General features: G+C 40.9%; 1 protein-coding gene across 3 annotated transcripts in view; it reads left to right on the top strand.

Annotated features, from left to right (window-relative positions):
* The window catches only part of LOC133659689 (protein unc-80 homolog), a 117,859-nt gene that overhangs the window by 31,152 nt on the left and 61,801 nt on the right, over positions 1-24,906 (top strand). Inside the window, exons 13-28 of one of the 3 annotated variants that reach the window (XM_062062284.1) lie at positions 65-333; positions 4,087-4,392; positions 4,469-4,600; positions 4,769-4,916; positions 5,749-5,799; positions 6,212-6,360; positions 8,913-9,076; positions 10,441-10,539; positions 10,688-10,896; positions 11,101-11,145; positions 16,932-17,038; positions 17,129-17,282; positions 17,776-17,948; positions 20,087-20,299; positions 20,369-20,504; positions 21,687-21,820. In XM_062062284.1, the coding sequence (XP_061918268.1) occupies positions 65-333; positions 4,087-4,392; positions 4,469-4,600; positions 4,769-4,916; positions 5,749-5,799; positions 6,212-6,360; positions 8,913-9,076; positions 10,441-10,539; positions 10,688-10,896; positions 11,101-11,145; positions 16,932-17,038; positions 17,129-17,282; positions 17,776-17,948; positions 20,087-20,299; positions 20,369-20,504; positions 21,687-21,820 (2,489 nt within the window). The remainder of the gene's footprint in view (positions 1-64; positions 334-4,086; positions 4,393-4,468; positions 4,601-4,768; positions 4,917-5,748; positions 5,800-6,211; positions 6,361-8,912; positions 9,077-10,440; positions 10,540-10,687; positions 10,897-11,100; positions 11,146-16,931; positions 17,039-17,128; positions 17,283-17,775; positions 17,949-20,086; positions 20,300-20,368; positions 20,505-21,686; positions 21,821-24,906) is intronic. The other 2 variants (XM_062062301.1, XM_062062293.1) reach the window with 2 other exon arrangements.

Here is a 24,906-nt window from a genome sequence, read left to right as displayed (position 1 = left end):
ACGCCTAAAATCTGAGAATCAGAATGTTATGTATTGACTTTGTCTTGTTTTCTGCTGCCTAAAGTTCGATCCCAGATCTCCACCATCACCATGGCTGCATTCAACACAACCGTGGCGTCTTTTAACGTAGGCTACGCTGACTTCTTCACTGAGCATATGAAGAGGCTTTGCAACCCTGTGATCGTCCCAGAGATGCCCGTGGAGCCTCTGGCCTGTGCTAACCTTCCTCGCAGCCTGACCGACTCCTGCATCAACTACTCCTGCCAGGAGGAAGGCGAGAACATAGAAGGCACAAATAACTTTGTGCTGAAGAACGGCATGTTGGACCTCACAGTAAGTGACCGATAAAGATGCAAATTATTAAAATAATGTGAATTTACATGAATAAGCAAGGTTACCGTACATTAAGGAACATGTTAACTCATGTTTTCAAAAAGCAGTTTTTGTCCCATGCTATACTATTGAATGGACACAAGTCAAACACTAGCACCAGGTGGAAAACGGACCCTCAGTTTGAAGGTTGTTGTTGTTGTTAGACCGCCCACAAGCTCATTGGTTGGCTTTCTAGGGCTGCCTAGTTGCCAAGATGACAATGAATGACAGCACGCAGCAGCTGACCAATCAGCGGTTAGATGCGTGATAAGAGCAAGTTGGCCTTCACACGGCAATATGAATCACGAAAAATAAATAGTAAGACAAATTAAAAATCCAAACAAGAGGTGTGTAGTACTCCGCTAAAAGGTAGTTATGGTGGTGACTAAGACTTGCTCAAAGGGAATAAGAAAGCAAATTGCAGCTGAAGTGTTTGCCTTTCCTGATTGCACAATTGCATAGGTATATAAGTTTTTTGTTGGTTCGATTCACATCCTGGATATACAAAGTAAACATTAAAGTAAATCATAATGCAAACTTCAAAAACAAAATACTTATTTAATTCTGTTTTTTTTGTTATTTCATTTTATTAAATGTATTTGTTTCCCATTAATATTACTCCAAAACATGCAAGCCAGTTGTGTCCCCTCAACTTTTAAAATCCAAATTTGTCCTTGTTTCCGCCTTACAAAGATATAAACAGTACAAAATGTTGATGGTAAAATAATTGTAACTAAGAGAGACAGAATAAAAAATACATCTAGAAAATGAACCTAAACTAAAGCCTAAAAATTAATTTTATATTTGTTTGAGGGGAAATTAATATTTTATCCCCAAAGCTTGATGGCAAGCCCAGAGGTCTCGTTCCCTGTAGTTTTTCACCAGGGTTGCAAACATCTGAGTAGGGTTTTTTTTGGTGAGAGAAACAGCCCCAAACAAATTGTTTCCACCTCTATATTTGATAGGGATGGTGTTGGAGGCAGTGAACCCCTCTCATTTCCCTGCCTCCAAACACGTTGAGTCCAATTTTGTCTCATCTACCACATCATATTCTCCAAGGCCTTGCCTCAGTCATTCAGGTGTTAATTTGTATACTTCAACCTAAGAGGAAAATAAGTCACTGATCCCCTACCAACCGGTAGGCATTTTGACTGCCGTATACCAGTTACAGTATGTGTCGAGGAAGCGCACAAATTACAGAGGACATTCAAAATAGCTGACTGAGTTTGTGGCATTTTGTGATGTTTAGACGGTATTTTCACATACTTTGCGGCTTGTAAATACAATTGGATATGGTTTCATGCATACAATGAAACACAATTAAGCATATAAAGTAAACTTGTTTTTCCACTCTACTGGTACTTTAATGACCCTATGGAGCAATTTCTTCTGTGTTATACAATGTGGCTTGAGTACCACACAGACAGTAGGTGAGGATGCTCTAAATAAAGCAGAGGTTTTTTGAGGGATGTTGTATTGTCTCTGCTGGGCTTTCTTCACCAACTTGGTGGCGTTTGCACACCAGGGGCCGTACTTATCAAGCTTCTTACAGTGCCATTTTACACTTAAGTCCTGAGAATTTGCGAAATTTAGTCCTACTCAAACTTAAGAATAAAAGCTTTTTGTCAACGTTCTTAAGTCTAAGAATCACTCCTACTCTCCACGATATTTAAGAGACCTTCAGAGGTGTCTTAAGTGGTTAGGAGTTGCCAGCAGGGGATGGCACTGAGGCGAGAGAGACGTGCGCGAACGTTCAGGGAACGGAACAATGTTTTTGTTTTTTTTGATGACGAGCAGCTGATCAAACGGTATCGTTTAGACAGAGCGGATATTATTTTTGTCACAGATTTAATACTTTTCGATTCCTTGTTGATTTCTGCATGTGTCTGCAGTGGGCTACTATATATAGAGCCACCCACACCAGTTTCAAATGAGTTGCCTAATTAATGAATTGGAAAGAAAATGTTATGACAGTAGCGTATGTGTGTGGCCGTGAGGTGAGTGACGTCAGTGAGTGTGTGGGCGATAGAAGAGAGGGAGCGGTAGCGTGAGTGCCGGCGGGGACTAGTTTGTTTTGTATTATTTTGTAGTTTATTGTCAAACTATACACTCCCATTGTCCACTTAAATATTTCCAAGATATTTTTTTATTCTTAGACGACGGATTCCATTCCGTGAATGGTCATTTCTATGGACACAGAAATGACGTCACCTAAAATTCCGTTTACGGCACATAGTAATGTCGTAATTCAGCTCTGAGTGTGACACTTAAGATTCAGTCCTACACTTCGCTGAAAGTGTGAGTAAGACGCTTGATAACTAACTTTTAAGTGCAGCTTTCAGTGAAGAATTTATTTACTCTTAAGTCAACTCTTAGCAGACTTCTTAGGAGTAATTCTAAGAAGCTTGATAAGTACGGCCCCAGGTCAGGTTCTCTGTTATGTGAACTCCCAAAAAACAGACTTCAGGGACCCGCTCCACACAGATCTCAAAGACAAGATTGTAAACCTGCACAAGACTGGAATGGTCTAGATGACCATCGGCAAGAATATTGGTTCGAAAAAGACCAGTGATAGTGCAGTAATTCGAAAAACAATCGGTATCGCTCTGGAGCGCCACAGTCACTAAGAAAACACATAAGCCTTTATCGAATGATAAATTTAATTTAAATTACAGTCTGTGTGTTTTGTTTTCTTCGTCTGTCGCTTCCAAGTAAAGTGCAAAAGGGTCCACTCTGTGCATCGCTCTCAGCATCTGAATTTTTCAGAAAGAGATGGCAACAATGAAAAAAGACTTAGACAAACTTTAATGATCCACAAGGGAAATTGTTCCACACAGTAGCTCAGTTACAATGATGGAAAGTATAAGGATGGAAAGGACAATGCAGGTATAAATAGACTAAATATAGCGATATAAAATATAACATATATACGTAATATTTACATAATATATGTACAGTATATTATTTACATTGATATATTATATTATATTATGTCTATATCATATATGCAATATATAACAATTACCATGTACAATATTACAGTATATGTGACAGCTGCAGCATAAAATAGAGAGTAAATCCAGCAGAAAATAGACATTAAAAACAAAGAGAAGTAGCTAACATAGAAGGTGTCAGGTAATAGACAGATATCATCTATTGCTGTATGGCAAGTTATTATACAGCTGGATGGAGTGCGGAATGAAGGAGTTCTTGAACCGAACTCCGCTGTCCCTCAATTTGAAAAAAGACCAAACAAACCAAGTTCTTTTCAACTGGGAAAAACAATGCATTTTAAGATGTTCAGTATTTATTGAAGTGCAATTTTTGCTAACAGAGATTGAGAGTCGGATTTGTTTTCATGATTGTTTACTTATTTAGGATCATTTAAAGTTATTTATCTTCCAATTACAATGGTAAAACATGTCAATGACAAATAAAAGTTAGTTGCGTTCGAAAAGGGTTACTTGTATTTTTATTATTATCATTATTAATATTATTACATTACATGTATAATACATTAATTTGGTATTGGTTATTGGCAATAATTTGTGGGCGAAAACATCGTCCAGCAAAATTTGTTACCGGCCCATACCTCCGAACACACTTCACTGTAATGATTGAGACCCTCCTGTGTTCACAAGGTGCTCCTGTTCAAGAAGACTGAAGTTTGCCAAGTTTGTTGCTAACCCAGCTGAATTTCTCCTTTTGTATCAGGCTGTGCTGCGCGCCCTCTATGCCGTTCTCAGCCACGACATCAGCTCCAGAATCTGTGACGTGGCACTCAACATCATAGACTGCCTACTGCAGCTGGGCATGGTGCCTGGGATAGGCAAAAAGCTGTCCAAGCCCGACAACAAGGAGAACGAAGAGACACGGACCAAGGATACTGTCGGACAGGGCCTCGGAGGAGGAGGCGGGGGAGATGGCGGCGGCGGAGGAGGAGGTGGAGGCGGAAGCGGCGGAGGAAGTGGGCAAGGCAGTAAGGATGACGTGAAGAATAACAAGGACAACGACAAAAAGGTTGGCAGCAGTCATACGCAACAGCTGCTTGTTTTTTCGACGTTATGGTGATGTTTGCTTCTTTTGCGATAAACAGGAAGAAAACTCCTGTCTCAGCACCCACCGGCTGGCCCTCACCATGCTCATCAAGATAGTGAAGTCTCTGGGCTGCGCGTACGGATGTGGCGAGGGACACCGTGGTCTATCGGGAGATCGTCTCAGGATGCAGGTCAGATTCCTCCTTTGTGCGTGCTTTTCCCACAATTCTTCACTGCAATGAATTATTCACCATAATAGCCTTTGTGTCTTGATGACATTTTTTAAAGTGCTTCATCACTTCCTGACGGACTTCTGCATTATTTCCTGATGTAAATATTTCATACATCTGTCTTGTCAGGCCCAAAACTGTCTGACCAGCCTCTACAAGCTAGACAAGCTGCAGTTTCGCCAGACAATGCGTGACTACGTCAACAAAGACTCGCTGAATAACATTGTGGACTTTCTTCACGCTCTACTGGGCTTTTGCATGGAGCCCATCACCGACAGTGAGTATGTGGCCAGACTCACAATGGTGTGTCACAACTTGAGGAAGCTGCAGGTGAAAAACATCCTGTCATTTAAGTCAGTTTGCGACACAATTTTCTTCCAATTGGTCCACAAAATAGGTGAAATTGGATGTTGCTTGGAGTCGAGGTGAGTTTTAAAAAGGTGTATAATTCAGGCTTTACCTTACCAGACCATCAATACAGATAGATTTGTTTGTAGTGACTTTTACAGCAACTGTTTTTTTGGTCAATGGTCATATTACCCAAGAATCTCAAATGTGTGCTTGCCAAAGCTGAATTGTTCTCCATTCCAGTGCTATCGCCACTTATCTCTCTGTTAACCTTCCTTTCACCGCCGCTTGTCCCTCTTCGTTGTGGTCCTTTCCTACACACCCTCACATCCCCCTCCACACGCTGAATCCCTTCTTCCTTCCTTCCTTCCTTACTCATCCATTTTGTACACTTGCCAATCCAAAGCTTTGCCCATTACATCGCTATTCAATCAGCAGCATTACTGCTCAGCATTGAGACATGGTCGACAGTACATGCCGATACAGTTTGGCATTGAAATTTGAGCTTTTGTTTGTCTCCACACTGACAAAATGCTGCAAAATTGGCAAGTGGCGAACTGATGAGCGTTTTTGATTCTGAAAGGCACCTTTGTATTTTTTTAAAGATGTGTGTGTGTGTGTGCGTGTTTATTTTACCAGCGTTCGTTTGTGGTTCACCTCCCAGCGGAGGTGAAGGTGCCACGTCCTTTCCTTAAAACGACGTACATGTCTGTGCTGGCCTGATGTCAATCAACCTGTGCTCCGCCTCTTTTCTCTTGCAGAGTACGGCAGTGCAGGTGAGAGGTCCAGGAGGGCGAAAAAACGAAACATCGGTAGATACACATGATGTATAATCAATAAAATAATATTAGAGATGTGATAAACTTATCCACCTGATCAGAACCTTCTTTTGGCACTGCTTCCATTGCTGCCCCTCTCGCTCTGTCCTGAAGTGACAAATCTCGCCTGCAACTCCACATTTTTAAATTTGTATTCTATAGACCAAGAGAATCATTACCTCAAAGTGCTTAAAAAGCAGGCCTAAGTCACCTGCATGTATTCCTTCTTCCCTACCCAGAATCCTTTTCAGTTTGCTACTCCCCCCACCCATATGCTGTATAGACCCACTTTCTTTGCACCTGATCCCTCAAATTTGTCGTTCGGGCTTACTGTTTTGATGGAATATTCTGCTGACTCAACCACACGCGTTTGATTTGGTCTCTGCCGCCTGCCTGTTGCTTCCAGACAAAGCGGGCTTCGGGAACAATTTCACCACGGGGGACAATAAGTCGGTGGCACAGAACATGGAGGCGGTTGTGGTGGGCTGCATGTTCAAGTCGCTGATCACCCGCTGCGCCTCCACCACACATGAGCTTCACAGCCCTGAAAACCTGGTGGGTGCTTGAAATCGTCCATCTGCCTTGATACTTGTTTATGCCTCTCTGCACCAAAACTAAATACTCCACCTGGCATACAAGGCTGTCATGATGAAACATGTTGAAGCTGTGAGGACAGTATTAGCCACTCTGTTCTGCTAATTAAGATGATTAATTATGCTATCATGCTACCTTGACAGAAGCCAATTATGTCAATGGTCAGAGTAAACTAGAGGAAAACAGAGAGCCAGGTTTGCGTCAGGAAGGGCATCTGACCTAAAAACTGTTGCTGTGGCAACCCAGAATGGGGAAAATATATAAGTATATGTAAGATACTAACAATTGTACACCACTGCAAACTATACACTACCGTTCAAAAGTTTGGGGTCACATTGAAATGTCCTTATTTTTGAAAGAAAAGCACTGTACTTTTCAATGAAGATAACTTTAAACTAGTCTTAACTTTAAAGAAATACACTCTATACATTGCTAATGTGGTAAATGACTATTCTAGCTGCAAATGTCTGGTTTTTGGTGCAATATCTACATAGGTGTATAGAGGCCCATTTCCAGCAACTATCACTCCAGTGTTCTAATGGTACAATGTGTTTGCTCATTGGCTCAGAAGGCTAATTGATGATTAGAAAACCCTTGTGCAATCATGTTCACACATCTGAAAACAGTTTAGCTCGTTACAGAAGCTACAAAACTGACCTTCCTTTGAGCAGATTGAGTTTCTGGAGCATCACATTTTTGGGGTCAATTAAACGCTCAAAATGGCCAGAAAAAGAGAACTTTCATCTGAAACTCGACAGTCTATTCTTGTTCTTAGAAATGACGGTTATTCCACAAAATTGTTTGGGTGACCCCAAACTTTTGAACGGTAGTATACGTTAATTATGTTATACAGGCACACAAAAGATAAGTAATAGACAGAAAAGCAAATAATGCTGCAAATGATGTCATTCGTAAATGACATCTAATGTTAAATGGGTTTTACTTGTATAGCGCGTTTCTACATTCAAAGTACTCAAAGCGCTTTGACACTTATTTCCACATTCACCCATTCACACACTGATGGCGGGAGCTGCCATGCACGACCCATCAGGAGCAAGGGTGGAGTGTTTTGCCCAAGGATGGCGGAAGCCGGAGATTTAACCAGGAACACTCAGGTTGCTGGCTCGGCCCCTCTACCAACGGAACCACGCCTTCCCGTCTAATTGGCATACTGACTGGCTGTATTAATACTGCAATAATTCTGTGCTGGTGTTGGAAAATGGTGCCACCTGCTTGATAAATCAGTCATTACTGTACATTCAACCTGCAAAAAACTTCCTAAATTGCAAATATACCATATTTTTCGGAGTATAAATCGCTCCAGAGTATAAGTTGCATCGGCGGAAAATGCATAATAAAGAAGGAAAAAAACATATATAAGTCGCACTGGAGTATAAGTCGCATTTTTTGGGGAAATTTATTTGATAAAACCCAACACCAAGAATAGACATTTGAAAGGCTATTTCAAATAAATAAAGAATAGTGAACAACAGGCTGAATAAGTGTACATTATATGAGGCATAAATAACCAACTGAGAACGTGCCTGGTATGTTAACGTAACATATTATGGTAAGAGTCATTCAAATAACTATGACATATAGAACATGCTATACGTTTACCAAACAATCTGTCACTCCTAATCGCTAAATCCCATGAAATCTTATACGTCTAGTCTCTTACGTGAATGAGCTAAATAATATTATTTGATATTTTACGGTAATGTGTTAATAATTTCACACACAAGTTGCTCCGGAGTATAAGTCGCACCCCCGGCCAAACTATGAAAAAAACTGCGACTTGTAGTCCGAAAAATACGGTAATTGATTTTTTTAACAAATAGATGTGCAGAAAGCAATATGAAATATACAACTCTGGTCAATGACCTAAATGGTAAACTGGAAGAAAGGAACATTTGCATTATTTGGCGCTATAGGATCAAAATAATCCCACACTTTGGAATTGTTCTAATGCAAACAGTACAAGGTGTTTTTTATACCGAAAATGACAGTCAAATGATACAGAAGCTGTATCAGTCACATGTTTTTTAAAAATGACAGAAACATCGAGTTGAGGGACACAGTATCACTGTATTTAATGTATCGTTTGACCCATGTAGTGCTGACTGAGCATCCAATCACGGCTCAGATATAATTTCCTTTGCTTGGCGGCAATTGTAGGTATGTTAGGAAATATCCAGTTATCATGCAGATTACACTCTAAGTGGTTTGCATTTTCTAGTTACAGCGAGATTACATCATGTCACATAACATCAAAATCACTCAAGCATCAGACATCCACCTGCCAGGATCATTGAAGTGTACTGTCACTCAACAGGCCTTGAGGCTGACACGACTAGTGGATGTTGGCGGAAGATGACACACTCTTCCACAACACTAGCCTCCCACTCACAAGCCTGACAACGTTTATTTGCATACGCACATGATGAGGAGGTGTCTTGTGAAGAATCACAGTGAGGTCGCTCACAGCCTTTACTTGTCACCCTCCCTCACAGGGCCTCTATTGTGACATCCGCCAGCTCGTGCAGTTCATCAAGGAGGCACATGGAAATGTTTTTCGCCGAGTGGCTCTGAGCGCACTCCTGGACAGTGCAGAGAAGGTCACGGCCACTAAGAAACCTGAGGAGAAGGATGAGACCAAACTGCAAGCTCCAAGAAGGTAGCAGACAATTGTTTTTTTTGTAGATTTTTGAAATTTTTTAAATAAAACACCCACTTTTTCATCACTTTCATCATTGCTTGCTTTGATGTCGTTTGTTTTGTCTTGCATGACAGTTCAAATGATTGACTGTATTTCATTGTGTCTCCATTTGTGTAATCACTGATTACTTCCTCAACTTTCGAAGGAATGCACAAGTCGGGGATCTGTAGTTTGCTTCCACTTGTCATTTCTGTTTAGGGAACACCCAGTGGTGTAACGTGACGGTATTCTTAGGGTTAGAGTTTCACCTCAGGCCAACATTTAGTGGAAAGCAAAAACATTTTGTAGTCATAATTTTGAAAAGTTTTAATCAAAATATCAGACTTCCTTTCCTACTTGTTTTACTACACGTCTCAGACACGGTGGGCTTGAAGGGCTATAAGGCGCCAATACTGGAGGGGCGAAAGAGACTTGGGAAGGGCTACTCGTCCCTCGTTTATGGTGGTTAATTGGTTCCAGGCTTGACCATGGTAAAGGAATTTCTGTGAAGTAGGATTATTATTAATGAAAAATATATTTTCGCAGTTAAAGCATAAAAACTAGGGATGTCCGATAATATCGGACTGCCGATATTATCGGCCGATAAGTGCTTTAAAATGTAATATCGGAAATTATCTGTATCTTTTTCAAAATTGTATGTATCGGTTTCAAAAAGTACAATTTATGACTTTTTAAAACACCGCTGTGTACACGGACGTAGGGAGAAGTACAGAGCGCCAATAAACCTTGAAGGCACAGCCTTTGCGTGCCGGCCCAGTCACATAATATCTACGGCTTTTCACACACACAAGTGAATGCAATGCATACTTGGTCAACAGCCATACAGGTCACACTGAGGGTGGACGTATAAACAACTTTAACACTGTTACAAATATGCGCCACACTGTGAACCCACACCAAACAAGAATGACAAACACATTTCGGGAGACATAAACAACATAAACACAACAAAACAAATACCCAGAACCCCTTGCAGCACTAACTCTTCCGGGACGCAACAATGTACATCGCCACAACATAATTAATAGAACATAAGATAAATACTCCACTGTAATGGATATAATGCATAAACAAAACCTAGTTTACCAATGAATTTAGGCTAAAAACATGTAAAATATGCTTGAAATATATATATTGTTTTTCTTTTTTTTAAATCTGCGATGGAGTGAAACCGTGATATTTGAAGCACGATATAGCGAGCGATAAGTGTACGCCACTGCAAGTGTGCTATTCCTTCGCACACTTAAGTGGGTGTGCGGGTTTTATTGCGTCAGCCGGCCTGAGCGCTTTGTTTGTGTGTGTGTTGGCCTGTGTGCGTGCAGGTCAGAGGCGGGTGTGTCCGGGGAGAAGGGTCAGGTGTCCAGTGCTGCAGATGAGTGTCGCAGCTGCATCTCTAGCAGACCCCCCCACACCCCCGAACAGTGAGTGTTCACCTCACCACATTTCCATTTTACTGTCCCATCCATGTCAAGCCAGCTGCCATCTCTCTACACAAAATCAAACAAAATGTTCAAAATGAACTTTTTTTCTCTAAGTTGAAATGTGCTGTCTCTGCATGTGTCTTTGCAGCGAGGATCAGATCCCGGGAGCTCTGCTCGGCAGGAAAGACTTTTGGAGGAAGATGTTTAAGTCGCAGAGCGCTGCCAGCGACACCAGTAGCCAGTCTGAACAGGACACTTCAGACTGCACCACTGCCCACTCTGGCACCACCACGGATCGGCGTTCCCGATCAAGATCCAGACGTATTTCACTTCGCAAGAAACTTAAACTACCCATAGGTAGGTGCAGTGAGCCAATAAGCCAAAAGACCAATCAAGAGTATCTGACTGTCCTAAACTTGCTGGCTCATCTGCTGTCACTTTGTCTCGCACATGATTGCATTTCAACTCAAGAATCAATACCGCCTCTCCACGTCCATGCACCATGTATCCTGTCACTCTAACATGGCATCCTTTTGTATGTGTTCCTCTTTTGCACCTCAGCATGCCGCAGGACCACTCACCTACCACTCACCCTCTCTGTCTTACGTATGTGGACGGGGATCCATCCATGTTGTCATTTTCCTGTTATTTGTGTTGGTGTTGCATTCCCCATCCTTGTGTGCACGGTCAGACGAGCTGTGTGATGCAAGTTGCACAATTCAGATGTACAAACGTTTGTAGATGGATGAAGGACACAACAAGCATATGAACAATGTAAAGAACTGGAAAAGCATTCTGGGAGCACAGACGTCCGCTAGGCCCAATAGTAATATTGTCCTCAATCCAGACGGTGACCCAGATAGCCTAAATCAGGGGTGGGCAATTAATTTTTACCGGGGGCCGCATGAGCAACCCGAGCACTGCTGGAGGGCCACATCAACAATATTTCAATTAAATTTTGCTCAATATTATTTTTGATATATACCGTAAGATAAATAATAATAATAATAATAATAATTAATAATAATAGTAATACTTCAACATAGTGTATGTAACAGCATTCCATGACTAATATAAATAAATTAACATTAATAATAAATGACAGTAAAATAAGCACACGTATGACTGAGGAGTCATAGTGTAACTTTGTGTGATGTTTGAGTTGTCCGACTTTTTGTGTGGCCATAAACGCACCAGTGGTTTAGTGGTATGCGTGTTGGTGACAGATGACAAGTTGGTTTTGGCCTGGTTTGTACGGCAGAAAATGACTAGTTTTTCGAGATAGAAGTGTTTTACTTATGTTTTTGGTGTGGTTATGGCCGAATATAAACAGTTTTGCTCAATAAAGTGATCGATATAATTCCTGGCCTCGCAGCATCTCGATAGACGTTACAATAATTGAACGGTGTTCAATTGAACGGTGTTGACGAACACCATTAGGGCCGCTTGTTGTCACTGTCACTCAAAGTTGCATTGCAAAATTACATAGAATAAATATGTTTATTTTGTTTAGAATTCAGATGGGATTTGATTTGGTGCGCGGCATATATTTGCTGCGCGCAGCAGACGCTTGAGCAGTGCGCAATTGCGCAGGCACGCACCTTAGAGGGAACGTTGCTTGGCAGTCCATGTCTTGTTGGAAACACGCCATTCTTCATCAACTTTTCTCTTTTTAGCGTCTCGGGTGTAAACCGTGCATCACTTGTCGCTGCATGTGCACCTTCACTCGCAGGTTACACACTGACACACGCCCATAAATAATAATTTTCAAAATAAAAGCAGCACAGTTGTATTGCGCGCACGACATAGATGTTTTTTCAACTTTATTTTGTAATTAATGATTGCAGCTGTTCACATTCACTCACAATCACGCACACGCATACGTCCACACGGAAGTAATACAAATAACGATTTTCAAAACAAAAGCAGCACCGTTGTATTGCACACTCGACATAGATACTTTTTAAAATGTATTTTGTAATTTATAATTGGCCTCACGCGGGCCGGACAGGGACGCACAAAGGGCCGGATGCGGCCCGCGGGCCGCAGAATGCCCAGGTCTGGCCTAAATGCAATGACTTATTCTTTATTCCATTTAATTTCCTGAAATCCATCCATCCATCCATTTTCTACCGCTTGTCCCTTTTGGGGTCGCGGGGGTACTGGAGCCTATCTCAGCTGCAATTGGGCGGAAAGCGGGGTACACCCTGGACAAGTCGCCACCTCATCGCAGGGCCAACACAGATAGACAACATTCACGCTCACATTCACACATTAGGGCCAATTTAGTGTTGCCAATCAACCTATCCCCAGGGGCATGTCTTTGGAGGTGGGAGGAAGCCGGAGTACCCGGAGGGAACCCACGCAGTCACGGGGAGAACATGCAAACTCCACACAGAAAGATCCCGAGCCCGGGATTGAACTCAGGACTACTCAGGACCTTCGTATTGTGAGGCAGATGCACTAACCCCTCTGCCACCGTGCTGCAAACTTAAGTCGTTGTCAGCAGGATTTCCTGAAATATTCATCAAAATCCACCCATAACTTGTTGAGCTATCTAAAGCATAATGAAGGAAACTGAGTGAAGCCTGTGGGTGGAGTCTGGGCCGCTACACTGCGAAAAGTCAGTGTTCGAAAACAAGAAAAAAAATACTAAAATTAGGGGTATTTTATTTGAACTAAGCAAAATTATCTGCCAATAGAACAAGAAAATTTGGCTTGTCAAGACTTTCCAAAACAAGTACAATTAGCTAACCTCAATGAACCCAAAAATACCTTAAAATAAGTATATTCTCACTAATAACAAGTGCACTTTTCTTGGTAGAAAAAAAAAAGTTAAAGTACCAATGATTGTCACACACACACTAGGTGTGGTGAAATGTGTCCTCTGCATTTGACCCATCCCCTTGTTCACCCCCTGGGAGGTGAGGGGAGCAGTAGGCAGCAGCGGTGGCCGCGCCCGGGAATCATTTTTGATTATTTAACCCCCGATTCCAACCCTTGATGCTGAGTGCCAAGCAGGGAGGTAATGGGTCCCATTGTTATAGTCTTTGGTATGACTCGGCCGGGGTTTGAACTCACAACCTACCGATCTCAGGGCGGACACTCTAATAATAATAATAGATTTTATTTGTAAAAAGCACTTTACATTGAGTAAACAACCTCAAAGTGCTACAGTGTATTAAAAAGATAATACAAAATAAATAAAAATAAAAACTAGAAAAGCCAAATAGCTAGAACTAGTATGCATATATCTAAAAAAAAAAAAAGGCTTTTTTAAAAAGAAGGGTTTTTAAGCCTTTTTTTTAAAAAGCGTCCACAGTCTGTGGTGCCCTCAGGTGGTCAGGGAGAGCGTTCCACAGAATGGGAGCGGCGGAGCAGAAAGCCCGGTCTCTAACCACTAGGCCACTGAAAAAGAGACCTTTTTGCTCAATATGTTGAAAAATATTCTTAAATTAAGTAAATGCTCGTGCCATTATTACTTTAAAAAAGTAGTTTTATACTTGTGAGTGTTAATGACACAGCTTTGCAACAGTTGATATTCTAGTTTCAAGCATGTTTTACTCAATATAGCTCATCAAATCTCAGCAACAAGCTGTAATATCTTACTGAGATCATTTAGGACCAAAACCCTTAAAACAAGTAAAACACTCTAACATAAAATCTGCTTAGTGAGAAGAATTATCTTATCAGACAGAAAATAAGCAAATATCACCCTTATTTGACATATTTCATCTTACTTAGATTTCAGTTTTTGCAGTGTAGCATACACAAACAAACAGAAGTTGAAGTGATCCGGATCCGCCCTAAATATAATGACTTGTTCCTTATACCATTTCAGACATTTTCTAAAAGGTAGTGGCAAATTCACCCATTACTTTGGGAGCTATCTGTAGGGGAAAGAATGAAACTGAGTGAACACTCTTGTCGATCACCACTATCTTGTGTCTCTTCGGGGCAGCTAGTATACGTGTAAACGTAAAGTAACATTGAAGAAATTATCCAGTTCAGGCCTGAAATCTAATCACTTTTCTTCATCCTTTTTCGAACATTTCCTTAAAGTTTCATGAAAATCTAAATCTTCCAATGACCTTTTGAGTTATTCCGCTATTAGCGGTGTGACGTTCGCGAACAAGTGAAGTCTTCTGAACGGCTCTTTTAAGTGAATGATGAAAACCAATTCCCATTTGAGAGTCGTTTTTGTTTGCAAGCCATTTTGCTGCCTGCAGTACATGTGCACAACAGTGCTGTGCTAGGGAGGAAGCGGTATTAACGCCTGGAAAACAATCGTTCAACAGGTGGCGTAGTACAGTTTTGCATTTACATTTCTATCATACCCTAATTGTTATCCTAGTTGTATTTATAGGTATCATAAAAAGGGACAAGCGTTAGAAAATGGATGGATGGATAAACATATACACATTTAATACCTATTTGTATATTTTTTTGTATTAATAAAATGCGCAAAAACCTTTATTTGCATAACCTTTATCTGTAGAATTGGTAGTTTTTATTGTGCCACAAAGTTGTTTTGTTTAGCAAATTAGTGATCTTATTTATCCCACCTTGTGGAACGATACAATAAAACACCAATTTCATTATAATAATATTTCAGAATTATTTCCACCAAGTTTATATTGGTGCAATATATACATTTGAAATATTCTGATACTTGGATTTTGTAACGGCTGCCAGCATTGTTTTCTTGATATTTGAATTACTTAACAACAGCTCCTTATGCTCTGGCTCACCTTCAAAGAGCCATACATCCCATCTCTACCATATAGCTAATTAACAGACAAACCAACAAAACGATTACATAACCAGGTAATAAGTTTACATTAAGATAAAAACTAATTCTGCATTTGAATGATCATACTTCTTTTTTTTATCTTTGCTCCAAGGCTAGTTTTTCTTTGGCTTTTTGTGAAGTTCTTTCCAAATAGGGCCTAGACTCAATAAGGGAGAACACCAAAACATGGGACTAGATATATAGATAGTACTTTATTGATTCCTTCAGGAGAGTTACCTCAGGAAAGTTAAAAAAAGGAGTATGACTAGGAGGCAAAGAAGAGCAGAATGTTACATAAATCCAAATGCCTCTTTTAAAGACGCCAGCATCAAAAGTATACTTAATGTACAGAGTAGGGATGTCCGATAATATCGGACTGCCGATATTATCGGCCGATAAATGCTTTAAAATGTAATATCGGAAATTATCGGTATCGGTTTCAAAATTATCGGTAACGGTTTCAAAAAGTAAAATATATGACTTTTTAAAACGCCACTGTGTACACGGACATAGGAAGAGGTAAAGAGCGCCCATAAACCTTAAAAGCACTGCCTTTGCGTGCCGGTCCAGTCACATAATATCTACGGCTGTTGACACACACACACACAAGTGACAAGGCATACTTGGTCAACAGTCATACAGGTCACACTGAGGATGGCCGTATAAACAACTTTAACACTGTTACAAATATGCGCCACACTGTGAACCCACACCAAACAAGAATGACAAACACATTTCGGGAGAACATCCGCACCGTAACACAACGTAAACACAACAGAACAAATACCCAGAACCCCTTGCAGCACTAACTCTTCCGGAACACTACAATATACCCACCCCCCGCTACACCCCCCCAACCCCGCCCACCTCAACCTCCTAATGCTCTCTCAGGGAGAGCATGTCCCAAATTCCAAGCTGCTGTTTTGAGGCATGTTAAAAAAAAATACTGCACTTGTGACTTCAATAATAAATATGGCAGTGCCATGTTGGCACTTTTTTCCATAACTTGAGTTGAAGTTGTTTTCTTATTTTGGAAAACATTGTTACATTGTTTAATGCATCCAGAGGGCATCACAACAAAATTAGGCATAATGTGTTAATTCCACAACTGTATATATCGGTATCGGTTGATATCTGTATCGGTAATTAAGAGTTGGACAATATCGGATATCGTCAAAAAAGCCATTATCGGACATCTCTAGTACAGAGTATGAAAAGCAGTTAACCACATAGTAAATAGTCCTTACATAAAACATAGGAGACATAGTTCTTCTGCAAACACCCCTATTGAGACTAGTCTAGCCATTGAAATAAATGTAGCAAAAAAGACAAAGAAAAAGCTTTAATTCTTCGATCTTCTCACTGAACTGAGGTCATTCAAGGTATGCCGGCTTCTTTTACAACATACTGACGTCAGGTTTTTCGAAACAACGTTAGCTGACGTCCTTCATTTGGCTTCTTTGTCTTTCGAAAGTGTGTCTTTCCCCGATTGTATGAATGCTGTCCGTCCGTCCTGCTCAGTATGGCTGCTTCCTTTATGGTGCTGTATATGCATGTAAAAGTATAGCATCTTATACTGCATTATTCATGCTGTATCCAGGCAATTGGCTGAAACGTTCCTCTCTTTCCGGACTTACTGACGGTGTGGAGGACCTTTTGGACATCAGCTCAGTTGATCGACTGTCCTTCATAAGACAGAGTTCAAAGGTCAGGAGTCTAGACGTACTCGCTGTTGCTGTTTGACGCCGACATCTCAACGAACTGGGCTTTCCGTTGCATTTGTCCATGCGCGAACAGGTGAAGTTTACCAGCGCCGTCAAGCTATCAGAAGGGGTCGCTGCGGGGCCGGAATACGGCAGGGACGAGGAAGAGAATTTCTTCAAGCGGCTCGGTAAATGGAGGTCTGGCAGGAGGAATCCATCCAAGCTTCACCACACAGAAGAGAAAGATGGTAGACCTCCCCCAAACCCCTCGGCTGTCCCTTGCCCACCCACTCCCCATCACTCTCTCCCACCTGTGTGCTTTAATCTTTGCTTTTGGAATGGGTTGTTTTAAGGTTCCTGTGGTAAACCTGTGCTGTGTTAACAAATGTGCATGCTTCACTCCGTCAGACCCCCCCCAACCCACCTCATAATTTCTTACTATAAATAGTTTAGACCTTTAAACCATCTTTCTGCTGTGGTGCGGTTCATACCTCTTGCTTTCAGCGTTGCCTCTTCCAGTCACGAGTTAGGTGCCATTATCCAAAGACAAAGAAGAACACAACCTTTCTCTGTGTAATTACACTTGTCATTTCAGCAAGGTTCCTTCCTTCTCTTGTACTGTATAGATCAGACAATAATGTTCCACTTAGTATCATTTGGCAGCGGTGCTGCAGCACTTCCTGTTTAGGAGAAGTCTCCACATGCGTTTTATTTTCTAAAATGAGTTTCCCCTTTGTCCAGGACCCCACGGTTTCCAGGAGCGCCTCGCGGCCAGCCAGGAGGCGATGAAAAACAAAAATGTGGTGAACTTGGGTGCAATCCGGCAGGGCATGAAACGCTTCCAGTTTCTGCTCAACTGCTGTGAGCCCGGGACCATACCCGACGCCTCCATCCTCGCCGCTGCTTTGGACTTGGTACTCCTCCTCAGCCTCATCTTGCATACCGTATTTTTCCGACTATAAGTCGCAGTTTTTTTCATAGTTTGGCCGGGGTTGCGACTTATACTCAGGAGTGACTTGTGTGTGAAATTATTAACACATTACCGTAAAATATCAAATATTATTTAGCTCATTCACGTAAGAGACTAGACCAGGGGTCGGCAACCTTTACCACTCAAAGAGCCATTTTGGCAAGTTTCACAAATTAAAGAAAGTAATGGGAGCCACAAAAAAATTTTTTAAATGAAAAACACTGCATACAAAGCTTAAATGCTTTGTGCTATGTTAACCAGGGGTCTCCGACACACGCACCGGCACGCACTTTAATGTGGAAATTTGATGTTAGTGCAGCCCGCGAGTTTTGAACTAATGGCGCTTGATAGCGTCATACTTGCCAACCCTCTCACTTTTCCCGGGAGACTCCCGAATATCAGAGCGTGATGACACTGCATTTGGCGCCCTCTACAGTCTGCCCTAACAGTGTACCTGCTCGACCACACGTAGAATGCAATTTCAGCTTGCTCACGTAAGTGACAGCAAGGCGTACTCACTCAGCAGCCACACATCTTACACTGACGGTACCAATACCCAGAATCCCATGCAGCCCTAACTCTTCGCTCAACCAACGCACGGAGAGGGGGGGGGTTGATGTGTGGGGGGATTTGGTGGTAGCGGGGGTGTATAATGTAGACCGGAAGAGTTAGGGCTGCATGGGATTCTGGGTAATGGTTGTGTTGTGTTTATGTTGTGTTACGGTGGGATGTTCTCCAGAAATGTGTTTTTCATTCTTTTTTGGTGTGGGTTCACAGTGTGGCGCATATTTGTAACGTAACAATGTTAAAGTTGTTTGATACGGCTACCGTCAGTGTAAGCTGTGTGGCTGATGAGTAAGTATGCTTTGCTGTCTCCTGTGTGTGCAAGTAATAACAACATGCAACATGTGGCTCGACTGGCACGCTGTATGTAAATGCTATAGAGGACAATTACTGCAGTACAATTAGGGCACGCCCTTTATTTAGTAATTAGAGTGTAAATAGGATTATTTTTTCCCTGGGAGTAATTTATGAGAGACACTGACATCCATCAATCTCCTGGGAAAATCGGGGGGGGCGGCATGTATGTAGCTGAGCCGCATCAGAGTGGTCAAGGAGCCGCATGCGGCTCCGGAGCCGCGGGTTGCCGACCCCTGGACTAGACGTATAAGATTTCATGGGATTTAGCGATTAGGAGTGACAGATTGTTTGGTAAACGTATAGCATGTTCTATATGTTATAGTTATTTGAATGACTCTTACCATAATATGTTACGTTAACATACCAGGCACGTTCTCAGTTGGTTATTTATGCCTCATATAACGTACACTTATTCAGCCTGTTGTTCACTATTCTTTATTTATTTTAAATTGCCTTTCAAATGTCTATTCTTGGTGTTGGGTTTATCAAATAAATTTCCCCAAAAAGTGCGACATATATATACACTACCGTTCAAAAGTTTAGGGTCACCCAAACAATTTTGTGGAATAGCCTTCATTTCTAAGAACAAGAATAGACTGTCGAGTTTCAGATGAAAGTTCTCTTTTTCTGGCCATTTTGAGCGTTTAATTGACCCCACAAATGTGATGCTCCAGAAACTCAATCTGCTCAAAGGAAGGTCAGTTTTGTAGCTTCTGTAACGAGCTCAACTGTTTTCAGATGTGTGAACATGATTGCACAAGGGTTTTCTAATCATCAATTAGCCTTCTGAGCCAATGAGCAAACACATTGTACCATTAGAACACTGGAGTGATAGTTGCTGGAAATGGGCCTCTATACACCTATGTAGATATTGCACCAAAAACCAGACATTTGCAGCTAGAATAGTCATTTACCACATTAGCAATGTATAGAGTGTATTTCTTTAAAGTTAAGACTAGTTTAAAGTTATCTTCATTGAAAAGTACAGTGCTTTTCCTTCAAAAATAAGGACATTTCAATGTGACCCCAAACTTTTGAACGGTAGTGTATATATTTTTTTCCTTCTTTATTATGCATTTTCGGCCGGTGCGACTTATACTCTGGAAAATACGTACTCTTTGTCCATCTACCCTGCTTCACTTCATCTTCCGCCTCTCCTAGGAAGCACCCATTGTTGCTCGAGCCTCCCTGTTTCTTGAATGCGCCCGATTTGTCCACCGCTGTAACCGTGGCAACTGGCCGGAGTGGATGAAGGGCCACCATGTCAACATCACCAAAAGAGGGCTGTCCAGGGGCCGGTCCCCTATAGTAGGCAATAAAAGGAATCAGAAGCTCCAGTGGAATGCAGCAAAACATTTTTGCCAGTGGGGAGATGTGAGTCTGATTTTGTTTCGTTGTTCGAGATGGACAAGTGTGCACGTCTTCATGTCTTTGTTGGCATAGGCGATCGGTACACGGCTAAGTGAACTGTGCCACTACGACAGCGAGAGTCCAGCCAACATTCTTGGGTACATCTACGATGAGGAGACTAAACGAAGAATGAGAAAGGAGGATGAAGAAGAGGACTACTTAGATGACAGTATGTAATATGTAATATACCGTATTTTTCGGACTATAAGTCGCAGTTTTTTTCGTAGTTTGGCCAGGGGTGCGACTTATACTCAGGAGCGACTTATGTGTGAAATTATTAACACATTACCGTAAAAGATCAAATAATATTATTTAGCTCATTCGCGTAAGAGACTAGACGTATAAGATTTCATGGGATTTAGCGATTAGGAGTGACAGATTGTTTGGTAAACGTATAGCATGTTCTATATGTTATAGTTTTTTTTTTTTTTGCAAAAATTTTATTGAATTTTACAGTTAAAATCACATTTAACAGTCAATACCTTCATACAATCACACATCCACTCATACCCACTCACATGCACACTTGAGGAGAGAGGTGCACTTAAACTTTAACAATTCAAGGTTTACAGTATAAACATTATTAGAAAAGAAGCCCAGATATTGTATATATTTATCCATCCATCCCGCTCTGGCTCAGGATCAGCAGGCTATCCAGACCATAGCAAGATGGATGAACATTCCTCGGCATCAAGGATCCTCAGGAAGTGATCCCAAGATCACCTCTCGAGGACCTCTCCACCATTCACACTTAAAAAAGAAAAGGAAAGTCACAGAAGTTGATCAGATGTAAAACAATACAAAATAAAAAGTCACAAAAAATAAATAAATAAATAAGCAAGTAAACCGTGGGAAGGCCATATCAGAAGTAACAAAAAAAAACAATAATAGTGTAGGATCAATACAGAAAATAATAAAGATAATAAAAAAGGAATACAGCTACAAAAAAGAAGGCAGTTTTTTTGTTTGTTTTTTTCTTAAATGTCTATTATGATTCAATATATGTCAGTAAATGTTATAGTTATTTGAATGACTCTTACCATAATATGTTACGTTAACATACCAGGCACATTCTCAGTTGGTTATTTATGCCTCATATAACGTACACTTATTCAGCCTGTTGTTCACTATTCTTTATTTATTTTAAATTGCCTTTCAAATGTCTATTCTTGGTGTTGGCTTTTATCAAATAAATTTCCCAAAAAAATGCGACTTATACCCCAGTGCGACTTATATGTTTTTTTCCTTCTTTATTATGCATTTTCAGCCGGTGCGACTTATACTCCGAAAAATACGGTACTTCATTAAGATTTCATTGATTTTGTTACATTATTTCTTTCTCCTCCCCAAGACACAGTCAACCCGACAAAATGCGGCTGCCCATTTGCTCTGAAGATGGCCGCTTGCCAGCTGCTGTTGGAAATAACTACTTTTCTGAGAGAAACCTTTCCTTGCTTGCCTCGGCCACGCACGGAACCACTTGTGGTACTTTTACTGATCTGATGTTTAGCTCTATTTTCACCAAGCAGTTTCATTCGGTTCAGTTTGCAATCATTTACATTGAAAAGTTGTGAAGGTTTTTGCTTACATTCCTTACAACTAGGGATGATGTTCGAAACCGGTTCTCCCGATTGTTCGATAAGAAGAGAACCGATTCCATGGATTCGAATCCCTTTTTGAGAACCGGTTCCCGTTATCGAAGCCACTATACCGTATTTTCGCGACCATAGGGTGCACCGTATTAAAATGCGCCGTGTCAGTTACGGGTGCTATTTCTGTATTTAATGCATAAATAAGGCGCAGGGCATTTTTGGGCGCAGGCATGGTTAAACATACGCTAACTTAAAACATACGCTATCTTAAAACATAAACTAGCATGCATGGACGCTGTTTTAAAAAGGCAGCAGGAGCAAAGCTGAGTTCGGTTGTACTTTATTGAAGTATTTATCCATGTACTCACATTATTTTTTGATCAATCCTCATCCACAAATCCATCAAAGTCCTCATCTTCTGTGTCCGAAATGAACAGCTGGGCAAGTTCTCCACCAAACATGCCAGATTCCCTCTCCTCATTTTCGAAGTCAGTCTCGTTGTCCATTAGCATAGCAAGCTAGCACAACAGTAAAAGCCGGCGGCACTCAGCATCAAGGGTTGGAGTTGGGGGTTAAATCACCAAAATGATTCCCGGGCGCGGCGCCGCTGCTGCCCACTGCTCCCCAAGGGGATGGGTCAAATGCAGAGGACAAATTTCACCACATCTAGTGTGTGTGTGACAATCATTGGTACTTTAATCTTTAATCTTAATCTTCTCTTGCCCCGTTGTGCGTATCGATTCGCTACCGTGCTGGTCCCCTTCTGTATGTCGAAAGTGTTTTTTATTTACAACGCACATAGCAGCACTATATGCTTACTGGGGGCGTGCCTTTAGCGTCCTCTCTCACCTGAAACCTTCACCCTATAACGGCCGCATGTTGTCCTCAGTCAATTCTGCTTTTCCTCCATATAAACAGCGTGCCGGCCCAGTCACATAACATCTATGGCTTTTGGAACTCAGTGCACACACAACATCCTATCTGGATTCGATAAGAGATTCGATAAGGAATCGGGTCGATAAGAGGATTCGATAATGGGCTCGAACTCGATCATTTCTTAACGAACATCATCCCTACTTACAACCTTTTAAGAATCGTTTGTGAGATTACCATTGTCAGAGGTACGAGCTCGACACATCATAGTCCATTTAATGGGTCTTAAGATAATTGACACGAGGGGCCTGATTTTTTTGCTTGTACTAAAACAGTTGCTAACCAGATAGCACACGCAATGCTGATCTGTTAAACGTGTGCAAAATGTATTGCATCTGTTAAGTGAGCAGAATAAGGCATGCAATCCATTTAGCATCTCTGTCTTCATTAATATGCAAAATATATGCTAATTATCAAAAGCCCGTTAAAGAAAATGCATATATAATTATTTAGCACGCGCGATGTGATTTATCAACACTCATCGCTGTTTTGCATGCACTATTCTGCGTTGTATTTAGAATGTGTCAGAGGGACGTGCAAAATGACACACAGGATTGGTGCTCGCGATGGACGGACAAAAATCCTACGTGTGTGTGTCAACATTTAAAACGGTCAGAAATAAAAAATATTAGACATATCGTCTATTCAGCAAAATCATTTTATCATTTTATAGCTGCCAGAAGACCTACAAAGATGATTAAAACTAATTCAATTGATGCTTTTTTGGTGTTCTTTAGTCTTTTTTTATGACGTTCGTTTTTTCCACATAAAATATATACTATTAACATTTTTTTTTTTTTAGATGAAAAAAAATTATTTAAGTATGCATTTTTTGCATCTTGAGCGGAGTAAGTGCAGTCTCTCTCCAATGAGCGCACTTCCAGCGGTTAAAGAAAAAAAGAGGTGTCAATGTAGATTCTTGCTTCTAAAATGCCCATAAAAAGTAGGACATGTCTCCTGCTTGTTTGAAAACATAACAAAACGCCACAGATAGGAGCATGATAACATGAATGGGCAGTAAAGGAGAGTATCTCTGTGGTGATGCTCCGTATAGTACACGCAAAATCCTCATTTAAATAGGGCGGCCTGCGCCAATTTTCATTTGCACATGCAGTGTTAGTAGATCACACTCATTTTTATAAATTGCACACGCTGTCTAACATGAGGTATTTAGATCTTAGTATATCAGGCTCTAGGAGTGTCCTGATATTGATATCTGTGATATCAGGAAAAAAAGTAGCTCCAATACAAGCAGTCCTGCCGCATATTTATTTGTACAAAGCTAAACAACCAGTTAATAGCCAAATGTACTCCAATAAGCAAACAAGTTCTGTCTTTTGTTATATTTTAGTGAAGCCATTTACAAATTGTAAAACATTGTAGGCTACTAGGAGCTAGCAGCTACACAACAGCTAAGCACGCTATAACACACAAGCTAAACATACACAATAAGTGAGCAATATTGCAGTCTGAAAAACAACATTTATCAATATAAACAAGTATCAAATGATTATAGTTGAATATCAAATACAGATATACAAAGAATTGTATTCAAAGTATTCAGTAACAAACGCGTCATGAGCTTAACTAAATTAATTGTTATTATTACTTAAAGATAGGGGGGTGCAGCCTATCCCAGTTGCACTCGGGCAGAAAGCGGTTTTCATACCTACCATTGTTCTCTGTTTGAGTAATTTCACTTGATGAAGCCCTATTAACCAATCCACACTACAAAATTGTTCCAAGTCGATCTATATCGGTATGGACTCACACTCAAGGCTCCAATATTGGTAAAAATGTTGTATCGGGACATTCCTAATTGTCACACCCACCGATGAAAGGAAAAAGAAGTGTCTTCATCTGGCATGAAATTATTATTCTTTGCTTACCGTGTCCTGTCACTCCTGCAACTATGATGATGCCCATAAAAACCTGTAAATTGTTTACTGTTCAAAATCATGATAACAAGCTGAAGTGAGCTGTGCCGCATGGTGGAAAGAAAGCTTTTGTGCGTGTCCTGGCAACCTGTTAGTGGTGTATCTTTTA

Source organism: Entelurus aequoreus, linkage group LG01 (assembly GCF_033978785.1).
Source record: "Entelurus aequoreus isolate RoL-2023_Sb linkage group LG01, RoL_Eaeq_v1.1, whole genome shotgun sequence".
Taxonomy (NCBI): domain Eukaryota; kingdom Metazoa; phylum Chordata; class Actinopteri; order Syngnathiformes; family Syngnathidae; genus Entelurus; species Entelurus aequoreus.
This window is presented reverse-complemented; position numbering and strand designations above follow the sequence as displayed.